Here is a 17,894-nt window from a genome sequence, read left to right on the forward strand (position 1 = left end):
AGGAAACAGTCCTTTATTTGAGACATATTACTGCCATCTGCTGGAAAACTATGAAATAACTGCAAACTGTAACAATTTAATGAAAGGTGCCCACAGTCACCTTCACAGAAACGAACAATACAGTGCCACGATGGAGGTAAGAGAGCAGATGAGAAAGGCCTCTTCTTGTCAACTGGCACACCTGATAGGACAGTTGGTAAAAGTAGCTGCTATGATGGTGGTTTGGAGAATGTCAGTGTTCTACCACAACTGACACAAATTTCATATTGCGTGTGCATAACTTGATCAATGTATGATAAATATTAGGAAGTGCTATATGGCAGTATCAAGAAAAGGACAGTTTATAAAAATTTCCATTGTTAAGCTTCTACCTTTCTTTTAAAATGTTGAGTTCACAGGTTACAGTTACACTAAAAATGACTATTTACTAAAATCCAGCTCTTATGTTCATGTAACTAATCACCTCCTATTTACTGTTTGTAGACAAGGAATACTGTCATCTGAAGAAGTCATTTCCTTTCTGAAAACTCTGAACAGTTTGAACATAATCTTTTAAATTAAAAAAATACCCTTTTATTATTTTAAGAGTATGTATGTTTTGCCTGAATATATGCCTGTATACCATGTGAATGTCTGGTGTACACGAAGGCTAGAAGAGGGCATCAGATCTTTCCTAAATGGAGTTATAGATAGTTGTGGTCTGTCTTGTAGGTGCTGGGAATCAAACATGGGTCCTTTGGAAGAGTAACAAGTGCTCTTAACCACTCAGCCATCTCTCTGGCCCCAAATATAGATAATCTTTTGACTAATAAACAAAAACTTGGAAATCGTTATGGGGAAGAGTAGTTTTTCTAAATTCTCTAAATCTTGAAATGAGTACTTTGTAAAACATGGCATTTCTAAAAGAACAGAATCTGATGAAACAAAATCCATGATGAAATCTTCTGAGTGTAAGATCATGAGAATAAGGGCAGGTAAAAATAACACCTTACTCAAGTTGCTATCATTTCTTGTCTAGGTGATTGTAACAGTATCCTAACTTGTCTTGAATTCCCATTCTTGTACTTTTGCTCTTAATGCCTTATAGAAAGACTCAAAGCCTTCATGAGGGCCTATGAACCTCGTGATCTGGCTGTCCAAGAGCATGGTGCCATGCCTATTCCTCTCCTTGTTGTTCATTCCCCTCTAGTCTCATGGGCTCTCCTAATTGGATCCCCCACTCCTAAGTTTCTATAAGTGTGACAGCCATACTATTAGATTGTTACAAACACCATGGAGGTCTTTCTCAGTAAGCTAGGCTAAAATGATTATTCCAGATACCTCGGCTTCCCCACTCCCTCTTTCAGCTTTGTTTTCTGTTTTGTTCTTGTCAATATCTGACTATATAAAACTACTTTGGGGCTTACTGTCTATGACTCCTTAGTAGAACGCAAGCTCACAAAGTGAGAATTTTTAAAAGTATTTTCAGTGCTAACCCCTAGAACCTACAATGACTTCTAGTACTTAACTATCTAGTAGTGTTACTGAAATCATCATCTAAAAATAACAAACAAAAACAGTATTCCAAACAAGCAACAGAATTTTGAAGTGCAAACATTTCCTCCTTCATCTTACTTATACTGTTAATTTCATTTAGTAGTTGATGGGGTGACTCTCAGTAGAATGCCCTTATTGGAAAAACAGTTAAAATTTACCTTTCAGGGATATTGGAGAAAACAAGATTTTTGAAATCTATATTCACCTAATAGACTTTCTCTCCCAACTCTGGAGATCAATGGAATTTTGGGTTACTATTAAATTGTAACAAAACACACAAAGGAAACAACTTGAAATAGCATCTTTTTAAAAATAATGTTAATCCTACTATGAGTACTCATGGTGCCTCTAACAGTATTGTATCTATCAAATTGAGGACCACCTTGATGCAGGAGGAAGGAGCTAGGTCCTGCCTCAACTTGGTATACCGGACTTTGTTGATTACCCAAGGGAGACCTTACCCCCTCTGAGGAATGGATGAGGGGGTAGGATGGGGGTAGGTCAGGGGGAAGAGAATGGGGAACTGGGGATGGTATGTACAATGAAAAAAAAATCTTTCAATTAAAAAAATAAAGAAAAGAAAAATAAATTGAGGGCCAGAAGTCAGGGGACCAGTTCATAAACTGCTTTAAGAAAGACAAAAGGGCATAGTAATCATTAACATCACTACACTAATACTGTCACTGTGACTGATTAACAGGCATACCCTATCCTTTATCTTTCCTCATCTTTATTCTTCATTAGTTCTCGTTACTCATTCAGTCACTCAATATTTATGGAGTGTCTCTATCAACCTGCCATCCCTTTGACAGGTAATATATAAAGTGAGTTGTCCCCACTTGCTGTTCAATTTCCTCTCTGAATATACTATCTTTTCAAGCCATTTCAGTATGGTTTCTGCTCACTGAAACTGCTAGACTAAATTCACTAAGAACCTAAATGTCACTAAATTCCAAGATTGTTTGATTTTTAGTCCTTATCTTAATGCTTCCCTTCAGTAGCCTATTATAATAAAGTTGATAGTAGTTCTTAACTATCCTCCCTGCTCAATTTATTTAGTCCATTTATGTGACAACATGATCTTTCCATCATCCCCCAATTTGGTAAGTGTAACACTCAAGCAGGAAAGTGCTCAGATGCTCAGCTTAATAAATTATCCCAAAGTGGACATGAGCGGTATGACCACTGCCTCAGTCAACAAAAGGACATTGAAAGCACTCCAGAAGCTTGTCATATTCTTCCCTCTTGTTAATTCCTGCCTCTTCCCTTAAACTAACCACTACCCTAACTTCTAACACCACAGATTAGTTTTGCTACTTGGAGCTTCATCTAAATGGATGAGACAGCAGGCACCACTGGGTGTATGGTTCAGTGAATTCTTCAGTAAAATACCATGCCAAGCCTCTCGTTCATTTTCCACTAGGAACCTGTACACATACCAGGTCAACGCTTTCCTGTCATAGGCCTTATAAACACACTGTCCTGCTCCATAATTTGCCTTTTTACTTTTTTAATGGTATTTTGATACACAGTTTCTAATCTTTATTAATTAAATCAGTCATTTACCTAATGGTTAATACTGTTTGTCTTCTGTTAAAGACATTCTGCAAGCCTACAGTGTTACTTCTCTGTTTTAGACCTACAACACATCTGGAACTGGTTCTGTGCACGACTTAGCAAAGAAGTGAAGCCCACATCCACTCTACTTGTAAGTATTATCTGATTGATCTGACACCAATGGCTGAAAAGACTGCCCCCTCACTGCTCTACCAGGCCTTCTTTGTAACAATATATGTCCTACATAAAAGTACAACCATTTCAGGATTCTGAATTCTGTTCAAACAGATCTTGATACTGAGAGCTTAAGTATTCTTGTTTTGTTTTCTTCTACTCTGCCTTATTTTTGTTTTCATTTTGTTTGTTTTGAGACAGTGGCTCTTATGAGGCCCTGGCTGGCCTGAAACTCACTATATAGACCAGCCTGGACTTGAACTCACCGAGATTCATCTGCTTTTGCTTCCACAGTGCTGGGATTAAAGGTATGCACCACCACTCCCAGATATCCTGGCTATTCTTGGTCTATGTCATTTCTAGGTGAAATTAAGACTATATGATAACTTAGAAAAGTAATCTCATTCTATAATTTTGATCCTGAAAACTGAATACTGTTTTCTATGCAAAAATGCTACACACACACACACACACACACACACACACACACACACACACACACACCTCCTGCCTAGTGCTAAGGATTGAATCCAGTCTTTCATGTATGCCAGGCAAGCTCTCAAACACTCATTACAACTCTACCTCCCAGACTTTCATTTATTTAAATCCTTTTTATAATTTTCTATGTAGAAGTTTTGCACACCGCATTAGATATCTTTTTCCTAGATTGTCTTGTGATGTTGTACTATGCATATCAATTTTTTTCAATTTCTACTTGCAGGCATACAGAAATACCAGTAGAAATAATTAATCTTTAAATACTTATATTTTTGTTTCTACATGTATTTGTTCTATCTTGTTAAGTAAAACAAACAAAACCAACACACACACACACACACACACACACACACACACACACACACACACACACAAAACCCTACAAGCCTACTACACTCTTTTATTCTTGAGACAGGCATCAAATGTGACAAACGCAAGTGTTCAATGGAACATTCAACAAAAGATAATCTTGCCTAAAGAAAATTCACCAGGAAATAAAAATAAAACAGGCTAACTAATTCAAAATTCAACTGATATGAAAGAGATGAGTATCTCCAGAGATAAGCTTTGCCCTCTCATATTAATGAGGGTAAATTTCGGTGCTAATTTTAGGAAAACAACTCTGAAAATGATCACTAAGTCTCATTAGTCAGGACAACTGTCAGACCTGTCCAGAATAAAAGCCAGAGAATGGCTCGAGACCAGACACCTTTGCTACCTGCCGCCGTCTTATTTTGTCTTTAGAAACAGTACCTGAAACACAACTGATATTTAACTATTTACTATACAGTCATTAATTGTCTCTTCTAGAACTCTGTAGTAATTCTTCAGACTATGATTGTACTTCCTCAAAACCTAAACAATTCAATATAGCAGAAACAATGAAAAAATGGAAATGAAAGATGGTGGCTGTTAGCCAGTTTATATATATGAAATATCAGTGCATATGAAATAAAACAAGCTATAAAATATCTACACTCCAATAAGTTTTCAATATTATGTGGGCTTACACTGGCTTCAACACATGCTAAAGTGGTTCAAAGTAAACCAGATGACTGGACAACGGCTTCTCCAAATAGTAAACTTGGGAGAAAATATTTGCTGGCCTATTTTTTTTAAGGCAGAAAATTTTATAAGACAATAAGAGAGAAATAAAGTATTTAAATTCATACCTACATTTAGACAACACAGCAAAAACCTTATTTTAGAAAACAAACCCAAATCACAGAATTACAGACATTGACCACCATCACAGAAACAATAAATGATTTTATTTTATTTACTTACCATGTATCCATGAGTAAAATATTTATGGTTTATTAAATACATAATAGTACAATGTAAAAATCCCAAAGCAGGTCCCATTTTTCAGATTTCTTCATTATTTTAAATTGTGTATTCCTTTAAATTATCGTGCCAGTTTAATTACTTAAATATTGCAAAACAAAACAACTAAAGATATGTAGGATATAAAGTGGTGGGAGGGCTAGCTGCTTTGCTATTGAACAATTCTTTTGGGATATAACAATTAAAATGATCTAGTCTAATTAAAATCAAACAAAACAAACAATTAAAATGTGTTTGGGGAGTTTCTGATTTGGGGGACAGTGGTGTCATCACTAAGCATCCCTGATTTGAAATGAAAGGAGTTAACATTTCTCCTTCTGTCATCTACTTGAACCACTGGTCTGAATATAATTTATGTAGAACATACAAAGTTAACTTAGCCTTCTCTGAAATCCACAAAATCACCAGCAGCTATGAAAAAGTTGTCTAAGCCACTCATTACCAAGTTCTCTAACACAGTAACTTAAACAATACTACCAATGCTCTGAAAACCCAGAGATCAGCAATAGTGCAGAAATATGCCATCCAACTTGCCTAGACCAAAGAGCAATCTTACTGAGTAGCGCACAGATAAATTCCATTACATACAATAACTGCGGCTGCTTGGTTATAACTCTGATGAACTTTAAATCTGGATCAACAGGCTTGAACTTGAACACACAGGTTTAGCAAGAAACATACAATGCTTTGTTTTACTGTAGCAGTGACAAAGCCACAAATCATCCAATAAAATGTTTCCTTTCATTAGCTTACCTAGTTTAGCGGTGCCCTCTGGTGGGTACTCAGGAAACTGACCCTCGGAAGGGACACTGACAGTTCTCCTCAGGCACCGCCCTTTGGTGGAATCTGTCTGTTGCTCCTGTCCTTCCACGGGTATCTATTTAGCCAAGAGAAAGAGAGAAAACAAAATACTGAACTTGTCTAAGTACTATCTGACTGAATAATGTTTTTAATTAATGAAGATTTAATTAACAGTAGTGTGGAATGAGATTTGAAAGCAGGAGGAATGGAGAAACGAAGTATAAGAGATGCTAAGATTACCAACCCCTTTTACAGGAAGCTGCTCTTTAGAAAGAAAACTGAAGGATCAGGAAAGGCCAGTATGTAAATTAGCTTACCTGGAGACTGTACAAATCCTATCTAGGTGTGAACCTGCTCTGGAAGCTCAGAGAACAAAACAAAACACCCACACAAATAAAAGCCTACTCTGCTTTGATTTTATCCAATATTCAAAAAGTCAAATGTTGAAATAAATGCTGATCATAAAAATTAAGCTTCAATATTCTCTGAAAAGAGGGTTGGTTTTGTTAAAGATTTTAAATAAAACCAACAAACTTTTATTCAGTATTAAAATCAAATACTTAAATTTATTTAATAAAATCTATTTCCAATGCAAACATATAGATATTTACACAGGGACAAAGATAAAACAGCATATTTTATCTCAAAGGGGTGACTTTCTATAATAGTAAAAATATTAGTTTCAAAATCATACTGAATAGTTATTTGTATAAGTGAATGAGAACTATGAATTTTTTTTTTTAAAACTCTCTTCAGCAGTGTTATTATTGTAGAATAATGGATGGCATCTTCAGGGGTGGGGCACAGTATTTTCCTCATAGCTATGGGAATGCAGTCCAAAGCCCCAGTGAATCAACTGATGCCTGAAAGTACAGCTACTATAAAAAACCTGTATATACTGTTTTCCCCTAGACAAATCTATGATAAATTTTATGTTGTAAGTTACATACAATAAGAGAATGATAATAATAACTAATACAGCAGAACAACATAAAGTTACTGAATTGTCTTTTTTTTCCCATTACTACCCCATGTTTCAATAAACTTCATCCTATTTGTATCTTTTTATTAAATGAAATGGAAGCACTTCACAGCTTCCCCTTGGCATCAGAAGACTACCAGCATCAACTCCTATGCTTTGGTTATTCTGAAGTAAAATAAAGGATACTTAAAGATAAGCACCATCAGAATAACAATATTTAAAGAACACAACAAAATTAGAATTGTTCATCTCTGGTATTTTTTATAAAGTATTTCTGAATTATGTTTGGTCATGGACAAGTAAAACTGTAGAAAACAAATCTATAGGCTATTGTAATGCTGAATTTGGGAGTAATGGGCAAAGAATTTTTACAAATGACATTTTCTAACTTTCATCACAAACTGCATTCATTTGTTTAAGTATGTCAGTAATTAATCAGTTATAAATTTTCTTATGCTTCTTGAATTATTTTTAAGAAATCTCTGTTAATAATGACTGTAGCTTGAGTTTTCCTGCCTGGCCCACAGTCAAGACAAATCTCTCTCACCTGCCAGTCCCACAGCCACTCAAACCCGACCAAGTAAACACAAAGACTTATATTGCTTACAAACTGTATGGCCGTGGCAGGCTTCTTGCTAACTGTTCTTACAGCTTAAATTAATCCTTTTCTATAAATCTATACCTTGCCACATGGCTGTGGCTTACCGGCATCTTCACATGCTGTTTGTCATCCTGGCGGCTGGCAGTGTCTCTCTGACTCAGCCTTCCACTTCCCAGCTTTATTCTCCTCCTTGTCCCGCCTACACTTCCTGCCTAGCCAATGGCCAATCAGTGATTTATTTATTGACTAATCAGCAACACATTTGCCATACAGAACATCCCACAGCAAATGACTAACATTTAATGCTTACTAAGGAAAGATAGAGGATCTATCAAAGGGGTTCAGAAGAGCTGTTGGGGGTCTTTTCAGTCACTGGTGCTGAGTCAATCTGATAATCTTTATGATGGATAGGGTGTGGGACTTAATTTATTCCTTATACCACATACAAAACTAGTTCCAGAGTGTGCTGTGGATCTAAAAGAGAAAAGTAATACAATAATGCCTGCAGAATGGTGTTATGATTTTGGATAGGGGAAAATATCTTTAACAGTAGACAACACTAATCATTAGTGGGCAAACGGATAATCCTGCATTATAAAGAGGCATTAATAATTATTTTCTGACACCTGAGGAACAATTTGTATTCCAAGGACTACAATCAGCATGCATCATATCAAATGATCCAGCAAAGCTGAAGCAGGTAGACTTGCATATAACTTCTGCAATGTTCAAGAATATAAGTCCTGGTAACTGGGGTCAAGAACATAATCGATTTCTGTCTGTTATGAAGCATCTAAAGAATATCCAAGCACTTCCTTAGTACTGAAAGTTTATACACTCCTTATAGGACTAAGTATTATTTTCTTTTCATTGCATTAGCCTTGCTTATTCTTTGTACAGTAAGAAATCAAAGGGCAGAATCAAGAAAGATAAATTATAAAAACAGAGGTCACATAATCAATAAAGACAAAACTCTTCCTAAAATACTAAGTAATAAAAACTCCATGAACAGTAACCTAAGTCATCCATCCCTTTCAAAAGTAAACTATATTGTTTCTACTTAAATAATTAAAGAGTAGCACTGAAAGGTTAAGTGACTTTTACTTTAAAAGGCAAAAGTAACTTTTACTTGCTCCTAAAGTAGAAACAAAGGGAGTAAATTTAGAAAAGAAAAAATTGGAATCATTGAGTAAATAAACATAATTATCTGTAATGGTTTTCAACTGTCTATTACCTAAATAAACATTTAAGTTTTACAGAAACATCAATTGCTTATAGTGTTTCAGGGGAAGATAATTTCTGCCCTGTGGAAATTTATAAAGACCGTATCTTCAAGAAAGGGGTACATACTTCTCTACTATATGCTTGGTTTCCACTATAATGATGGGGGAAAAAAAAAACAGTCTTGCTATTTGGGCCTAAAATTTATTATCAATTATTTTCTCCAAGTCTTACAGAAATGCTGCATTTCTAATGCTTAAAGTTAAACTATTATCATACACTTTATTCAAAGTATTTCCTCTGAGAAGTTAGGTAGTTTTACTCGTGATTCAAAGAAAAGAGAACATCATGAGATTTAAATTTCTTCTTAAAATTTATATTTATGTATTTACATAATGTGTGTGTGATATGCATTCGTGTGTTATTTGCATGCCCACACAAGCTGGGAGAGGGCATTGACATATCCCCTCGAGGTGGAGTTAGAGACAGCTGTAATCTATGTCATCTGAGTACGGCAACTGAACTCTGTAAAGCAGCAAGTGTTCTTAGCCACTGAGCCATCTCTCCAGTCTCCCTAACATGAAATTTCTCAAGACTATTATATTATCATAATATTCTAGATTGCTCCTTCGATACAATATTTTCAAGACACCAATTTATTGGTAATCTTTTTCCTTCCAAATTAACCAAATTAGAGTTCACAAATCTTAGGATTCTGCTATGGAGACAGTTTCAGATATCAATTTTCTCTATTCTGATTGTCCTAAATTTATTTTATCACTTCATATTATTGTTTCAAGAATTGCTCTTAAGAACTTACACATCTCCCAGTTTCTATGACATGAGAATAGTTTTTAACATTTCTTTGGCCTTGGACCGGGCTTCTGAATCACTCTGGATTCAATAAGAACCAAGCACTTTATTTTTTTTCATGTTCTTGATATCTTTTTTCTTATTAAATTTTTAAATTTATTTTACATATTAACCACAGTTTTCCCTCCCTCCTCTCCTTCCACCCCCGCCCCATCCACTCCATTCCTCAGAAAGGGTAAGTCCTCCCATGGGAGTCAAAAAAGCATGGCATACCAAGTTGAGGCTGGACTAAGCTTCCCTTCCCTGCATCAAGGCTGAGCAAAGCATCCCACCATAGGGAATAGGTTCCAAAAACCCAGCACATGCGCCAGAGACTAGATCCTGGACCCACTGCTAGGGGCCCCACAAACTGGCCAAGCTACACAACTGTCACCCACATGCAGAGGGCCTAGGTTGGTCCCATGCAGGTTCCCTAGCTGTTGGTCTAGAGTCTGTGAGCTCCCAAGAGCTTGGGTCAGCTGTCCCTGTGGGTTTCCCTATCATGATCTCGACCCCCCCCCCTTTTGCTTATATAATCCCTCCTCCCTCTCTCAGAGCTTGGCCCAGTGCTGAACCGAGCACTTTAATTCTTGTCTTCTACAGAGGAGAAAAGCAGAAAACTATAAGGAGTAAGTGGCTTCAATAGCTTCTAAGATCTGTTCACAACAAATAAAATGCAAGTTCTGGTTTCTTTGTCCTCTTGGTTATTGCAAACTGTCTATGACACCTGCAACGGAAGGTGGTACATGTAATATTTATATTCACATATATACACGTATGCTTCCTATAAAATGTCGTCCATCTTGCTAAGAATCATATGGAAATTAACTTCAATTTATTTTGAGCTCAACAGCTTTTTATAATTCACATTCTCAGGGCTCTGCCCACACTCCCTAAATCAGAAATGTGGTAGCAGAGCTCAACATTCTGTTTTAACAAGATTCGGATGCTCACTCAAGGTTGACAGCCACTGCCTTAAGGTGTAGCTTTCTCTCCTTCCTACCATGGATAAGCATCTCAAAGTATGATCTATAAGAAGACTCCCAACTTTCACCCAAATTGCAGTCACCCAGGGGAGCTTCGAAACCTTACCAGTGCTAAGACATTCTAAGCAGGCAAAGCTGAGGACTGCTCATCTAGTCTCGCTGTCTCTAACTATTCTCTCCTTGAAAATGGCCGTAAGTACTCAGTAAACCAAGATACGGAAACCACTTAGCTTTACTAAGCTTCAATTTCTGTGTTTGAGGTATGGTCTCCCATAGATTTCAGGAGTGGTGAGATTTTAAGGGAGTCTCTCACTGGCAAGTTCAAGCCTCTCTGTACAGCACAACAGTGAGTTGTCTCCTAGGTTCTCAATCCTTAGTTGTTCTCTGGAAAATCTTCCCTGCAAAAACAGTAGAACCCTTGGCCAAGATCTGGATAGCCTCCTGTTCAGTCGATCTGCACTTCTCCAGAGGTTCTCTGCCTCCTCATGTACTGGGAAATGGTACATGGCAAGTGCATTAAAATGACCACTGCAGTGTTAGGCTGCCTACTATCCAATGATGAAGAAATATGTATATTGGGGAAGGAGCTGGTTTTATTGTTTACAGAATAAGGATTAGTCTTCTATTAGTTATTCTATCATAGCCAGTGCCAAGTACTTATTTTCTCTTATCCAAATTCTTACAACAGTTTCTTTACTGGTATCTGCCCCTTAAATCTACATTTTACAAATATACTAGTTCAAAATGCAAAAATGATCATGTCATTCTGAGGCTTAATGCCCTTCAGTGGTTCTCCTTTGCTCTAGCAGTGATTTTCAAAGGAGAGATGTTATGTTTACAGGGGAAGGAGAACACTTTTATTTCAACTAGTACACAAATCTCTTTAGGATTGCATATAAGTGTTTCTACAATGATCTGGTTCAAAAGTACTACCCCATAAAGTATAAGCTCCTCAACAGAGTACACGGTGTCCCACAACCTGGTCACTCACTTTGTGTCCAATTTCAGACTTTACAGTTCAGGAAAACCAAACTGCTTGTCCTAATATAGTCCCCCTCCCTTGTTTTTTTACAGCTCAGGCCCCTGTTTTATTTATTCTCCCAACTTGAAACACCATTGCTCATTTCTTTTCTATTCTGTACCTGTCAGATAAACTCCTATTCATCCTAAGGTTCAGACTAGACACACTTTCAAGACTCTTCCCTCTGCACTAATACCCTAATTGGCCATTAAAATATAATTGCCTTAGCTTCCTCCCATTATAATCTTTCATCACTCCAGTTATTATACTGATTTATAACTTTCAACTAATTTCATGTAAATTAACAGTTTGTACCTTACTACCCAATCCCCAAATCTTAAAATAGCCACAAACCACAAATGAATGAATAAATCTTTTATGGCAGGATAGGGACCATTTTAAGAAAAGGAAAAAACATAATCTCAGGGAAGAGGTTAGTTAGCATGCATTTTTTAAGATGTGTTTTGGAAGAGGAATAGATGGCTAGAGCTTCTTAAGAGACAGAAGCAGTGCAGAATACCAAAATATATCATGACCACACTTAACACCACAGGCCATGTATAATTCAAAGAGCACTAGGAAGCTACCCATGGCTTTAGATATGAGAAAAGATAGTCTCCTGACTAGCCTTTCTTTTTCTTATCACTTCTTCTTTCAATATATACAGAATAATATTTAGAGCCCTCATTTTTAAAATCAAATCCCCTTTTTATTGAGCTTTCTTTGATAATCCCCCACTGCCAGTAAACTCTAAATGATGCATGTTGTTAAATCAAGGTTCTTTAGTACAAATTCTTTTTAATTTCCATTTTAACTGTATTATTAATCAAATATCACTTTTAAAAATATTTAATTTTATGTGTATGTGTGCAGGCCCAAACATGTATATGCGTACCATGTGTATACAAGTGTTCACAGAGGACAGAAGAGGGCATTAGATTCCCTGAAACTGGAGTTACTGGTGGTTGTGAGCCATCCAATATGGTGCTGGGAACAGAACCTGGATCCTTTGCACAAGAAGCAAGTACCTGTAGGTAGAATTTTCTGACCCGACAGCCAGTTCCCAAATAACCACACAGAGACGTGTTATTAATTATAAATGTTTGGCTGATAGCTTAGGCTTGTTACTAACTAGCTCTTACAACTTAACCCATATTTCTTATTTACATTCTACCATGTGGCTCAGTACCTTTCTTCGCACGGCAAGTTCACCTTGCTTCTCCCTGCGTTTCCTGGCAACTCCACTCTCCTTCATCCCAGAGAGCTCTCTCCCTGTCTGCAAGTCCCATCTAACCTTTTACAGCCTAGCTATTGGCCATTTGGCTCTTTATTAAACCAATGAGAGCAGCATATCTTCACAGTATACAAAACGAGGGCCTAGTAGTAGAAGGCCCAGTACCTAAAAGCAGCTCACAACCATATATAACTGTAGTCTCATGGGATCCAATATCTGATACCCTCTTCATATATATAATTGTAGTCTCATGAGATCCCGTATCTGCTACCCTCTTCCGGTGTGCAGTTATACATGCAGACAAAACACATACTTACAAAAAATAAACAATAAATATATCTTTTAAAAAATCGAAAACACAGACAGCAGATTTAGCTTTAAAAAAAAAATGGATCTAGGTTTACCCTGATAGGTTAAAAGTGCTAAAAGAAACTCACAAATTCAGGTTTCTTTTGTATTTTTATGTTGGCTACACCTGAGAGGAGCATGATTGTGTTCTCTACCATTTCCCCTCCACTCCTTAATCTGTAGTTTACTTGGTCTTATCTCTTGAAGGGAAAATGGAACTCAGAGTTCCTCAAAGACCTCACATGCCCACTTAAAGCAGGGTTTTGGATCAAGTCTTTTGGGTTTCTCCTTAGACCCATACAATAAAAAAAATTTCGTAACACATAAGCAATATCTATTTGCATGCAAAAAATTCACTGAACCAATGAGTTATTTTTCAAGGTGACATTTTTGGCAAACTTCTTTGAACATTTTGCCAAGATCTACCCTTCTGCTACATTCCCAGACTGCTAATCTGGTATACTTATCATGTTCCATGTATATCCCTCAAACAGATTTTACCCAATCGGACAAGAAACACACAGAGATAGAGGAGAACATTAAAAAACAAACAAAGCAAAAAAAAAACCCACTCAATTTATGAGTAATAACTCAATTATTATAACCTTCACAGACTCCAATAGTGCCTGGCTAAGGATTCTGTTTAAATCTGTACTGACTACTCTTGATTGATTTTTAAACATAGAAATAAACACTTCCAAGATAAGTTGATTAGAGTTTAAAATAGCCTTTTAAGAAAATTTAACAGGAAAGTTATTAAACTCTTCAAGAAACTGTCAGTTATTCAATAGAAGTTCCAAATTATCCTTCTGTGTGAATAAAGGGTAGAAAGTATTATATCGCAATCCTTCCATAAAACATGAATTTCCAATCATTTCCTCTAATTATCAGAATATAAAACTTTTTTGGATAATAAGTATGGCAACAGTTTCATATTTTTCTTTTTTGAAAAGACTTAAACATTTCTAACTTGATAATGGTAGAATAAAATTGCCTGTCTCAGGGCATTAAATTCTATTTTAAACATACGCATCATCCTTTCATCATTCCTTACTTGGCTCAATGAAATACTCTTCTTTCTAGCTCAACTATTTGTTTCCATTCTTTTTTACTCATTGCTCCATATGACCAATACAATCCTTTGTTTAAGAGGCAAATCTGACAATATCATTAACCTAATAAACACGTTCCGTGATCTGGATCATTTAAAAAAGGAAAGACGGAATTCTCTAGCATGGCCTTCAGTACTCTTGATTGGTTGGGTCTTGCCGGCTATCACTCTCCTTCTGCAATCTGTTTCAAAAGATCAAATATTCAGTTCTATGTGGAACCTGAAAGTTGATCTCACATAACTAGAGAACAGAATAGTGGTTACTTGAAGTGAGAAGAATGAAGGTAGGGGAGAGAAAAAAAGGAAGTTAGTTACACAAGGTGCAGCTGGTAGCAAGACTAACTTCAATTTTCTTTCTTTTCTTCTTTTTTGTTGTTGGTTTTTGAGATTGGGTTTCTCCATGTAACAGCCCTGGCTGTCCTGGAACTTGCTTTGTAGACCAGGCTGGCCTCCAACTCAGAGAACCACCTTCTTCTGCCTTCCCAGTGCTGGGATTAAAGGTATGTACCACCAAGCCCAGCAACTTTAATTTTCTGTAGCATAGTAGGATAACTATGACTGACAATAATAATTGTATATTTCAAAAAACTATTAGAAATTTTTAAATGAAAAGATAAATATTTGGGATGACACATTGGCTAATTACCCTAATATGACCATTATACATTTTACTGAAATGCCACAGTGTAAACTATAAGTATGCACAACAACATATTAAAATGTAAAAAAATAAAAATAAAAAATCTGGATGGAAATGTGAAAGGGATTATAATTGAAAATACATTGTTGAGATCTGGCCTTACCAAGTAAGTGATATGTAAGCAAAGAGCTGTAGGAGAAGAAATGAGCAATGATATCTGAGAAAAGAATGCTTGAACAACAGCAACAACAACAACAACAAAAGTCTAAGGTCTTGAGGCAAGAACATGCCTGAAGTACTTAGAAAAAATAGTGACAAATCAGTTTGCTTGGAATGATAGCAAGTTGAGGAAGTTTGGGGTTTTAAAACTTGAAAGGATTGAATCACTTTCAATGGAGAAGGAAATGACCTCTCCAAGATTTTGAAGTGAAAATCAGGCCTCAGCATGAGCCAGGATGGAGAAGGCTATTATATATCTAAAGGCAGCAAACAGACATATGAGTCTGGAGAAGAGAGATCTGTCTTTAATATAGAAAACTGGGAATCATAAGCATTAGACGGATATCTGAAGTCATAAGACTGGATAAAATCTCAAAGGAAGGGGTGAGGTCCAAGACTGAACTGTGTGGTGCTCCCACATGGACAATATAAATTTATAAAGAAGACTCGGAAGAAACTACAAGCCGTAAGAAGAAAGAAACAAAATAAAACTGTAGCCAAGTGAAAAAAATAACTTTGAGAGAAGAAATGTCATTAACAGAGTAAATAAGGTAAGACTGAGAACAAACCACTGATATTAACAGTGTGGAGACCAGTGAGCTTAGCAAGAGCAACCCTGGGAGAGTTGTATGGTAAGAGTCTGCCTGGAACACATTTAAGAGAGGAAAGACCCAGGGGTGGCAGCACACATCTGTATTCCTAACACTCAGACAGCTGATGCAACAGGATGAGTTGGAGGAAGCTTGAGCTGTGGCAAGTTCAGATTTACAATCTAGATTTACAAGGCAAAGCACTGTCTCGAAAGAAAAAAGAAGAAAGAAAGCTGGAAAAAGGAAAAGGGTGAAGAATAGAGGAGGAAAATGAAGACAAAAAAAGAAATAGAGACAATCAGTTCAAACGTTCTAATATTTTTGGCTAAAATGATATAAGAAATGGGGTACACATGAAAGGCTAATAATACAATTTGAGTTGTTTTAATTGATCTTACTGTTTTAAGTACAAGAAAATACTAGTATAGTGATGAAAAAGATCAGGTAAGGATGACAACATCTGAAGTTACTTTCCTTATTCCTGTGATCAAATACTTGACAAGAAGGAACTTAAAGGACAGTTTGTCTTGGCTTGTAGATTAAAGGAGCACTGTTCATATGACAGAGAAAGCACGTTGGTGGGAGCATGAGACGGCTGGTAAGTTTATGCCCATGGTCAGGAAGTTTTATCTTGAGTTGCAGCAGACAATGAATTGTTTCAAGAGGTGGGTAAAGATGAGTGGAAGATAAGAGCAGAAAGTGGGAATATAGAGACCCAAAGCAAGAGTTAAATGTAGGAAATGAGGGTTCTCAGACATCTAAAACTACTTATAATAGCTACCATAAGAAGATAAATGAGCTGAGAATGTAGTTCAGTGGTAAAGTACTTGACTAATATGCACGATTTCCTGGGTTCCATTCCCAATATTTATTCCTCAACTCCCCATACACGAATGTGTCTGCACCCACACAAAGAAGAAAGGACATATGACATTGCTATAGGAGATAAAGGGGACCCAGAGTGGGGCACCTAACTGAGCAGGAACTGCCCCCCTTCCCGAGACAGGGTTTCTCTGTAAGCAGGAACTTTTTAGTGATGGATTACATATGGGTACTGGATACAACTTGTTTCTTAATGTTGTGCTACCTACTCTTTAAACTATAGTCCTGAACTGAACAAAATGTAGGCAAGAAGAAAAAGATGCCAAATGATCTGTTTATGTCACTCCTTGCTAACAGCAATAATGAAAGATAGCAGAGGCGCTTGGTTAAAACTAACATCTTGAATTATGTTTTTATTCAAATTGGGTAATTATAAATCTTCTATACTAATATTTACTCTGTGAATTTTTTTTGTTTTGTTTATCGAGACAGGATTTCTCTGTGTAGTTTTGGTGCCTGTCCTGGATCTTGCTTTGTAGACCATGCTGGCCTCGAACTCACAGAGATCCACCTGGCTCTGCCTCCCACCTGCTGGAATTAAAGGAGCGTGCCACTGCTGCCCAGCCTACTCTGTGAATTTTTATTATTCATCTTAATGAAACAACACATAATTTTGAAAAGAGCTGACCTTGACTGAAATTTTTTAATAAAATTAAATGTAATAATACTAAAATATTGGAAATGGAGAGGAAGATGTTATTAAGTAAGGGAGATTTTTTCAATGGATAAAAAGAACAATGAAGTTCTTTATGGAGGCACCTTAGTTGAGCTCTTTCAAGAAAGCTCTGCTTATTAGATAAAAGACAAAAACTGAAATCACTTCATTATTACTTTATCAAATTTAGGATGATGGCAAGAAAAGTGACAGAGATAAAGATATGAAGGGTGGAAAAAGAGAAGAGAAAAATTAAGTAGGAAAATAAAAATGAGAATCAAGAAATGCTTCCCATTCCGTCTTTCTTCTGAACATACATTTTAGGAAGAATACCTTACTGAATGGGTATTCTACCCACTACATCTTTTTAGTCCTTTATATAGAAATCAATATAATTAGTGCTTTGCTAATGCCCATATTTTCTTCTCTGTATCTGCCATTTTGTCTCTTCTTTACCATATCATAGTCATTTTATATACAATTGAGATGGATCTGGATGTAAAAGAATTGGTATAAGTTCAAAAGAATTTGTTTCTCTCTCTCTTTCTCTCTCTCTCTCTCTCTCTCTCTCTCTCTCTCTCTCTCTCTCTTTCAGTGGTTCTCAACCTGTGGGTTGCAATGACCCTTTTGCAGGGGTCA

At 36.5% G+C, this 17,894-nt stretch overlaps 1 protein-coding gene across 4 annotated transcripts in view; it reads right to left on the minus strand.

The window, feature by feature from the left end:
• The window catches only part of Rasal2 (RAS protein activator like 2), a 309,127-nt gene that overhangs the window by 149,874 nt on the left and 141,359 nt on the right, over positions 1-17,894 (minus strand). For all 4 annotated transcript variants that reach the window (XM_052737303.1, XM_052737302.1, XM_052737301.1 and 1 more), the window contains exon 3: positions 5,866-5,989. In XM_052737303.1, the coding sequence (XP_052593263.1) occupies positions 5,866-5,989 (124 nt within the window). The remainder of the gene's footprint in view (positions 1-5,865; positions 5,990-17,894) is intronic.

Source organism: Peromyscus californicus, unplaced genomic scaffold, assembly GCF_007827085.1.
Source record: "Peromyscus californicus insignis strain IS unplaced genomic scaffold, ASM782708v3 Scaffold_14__1_contigs__length_90479793_seg_2, whole genome shotgun sequence".
In the NCBI taxonomy this organism is placed as follows: domain Eukaryota; kingdom Metazoa; phylum Chordata; class Mammalia; order Rodentia; family Cricetidae; genus Peromyscus; species Peromyscus californicus.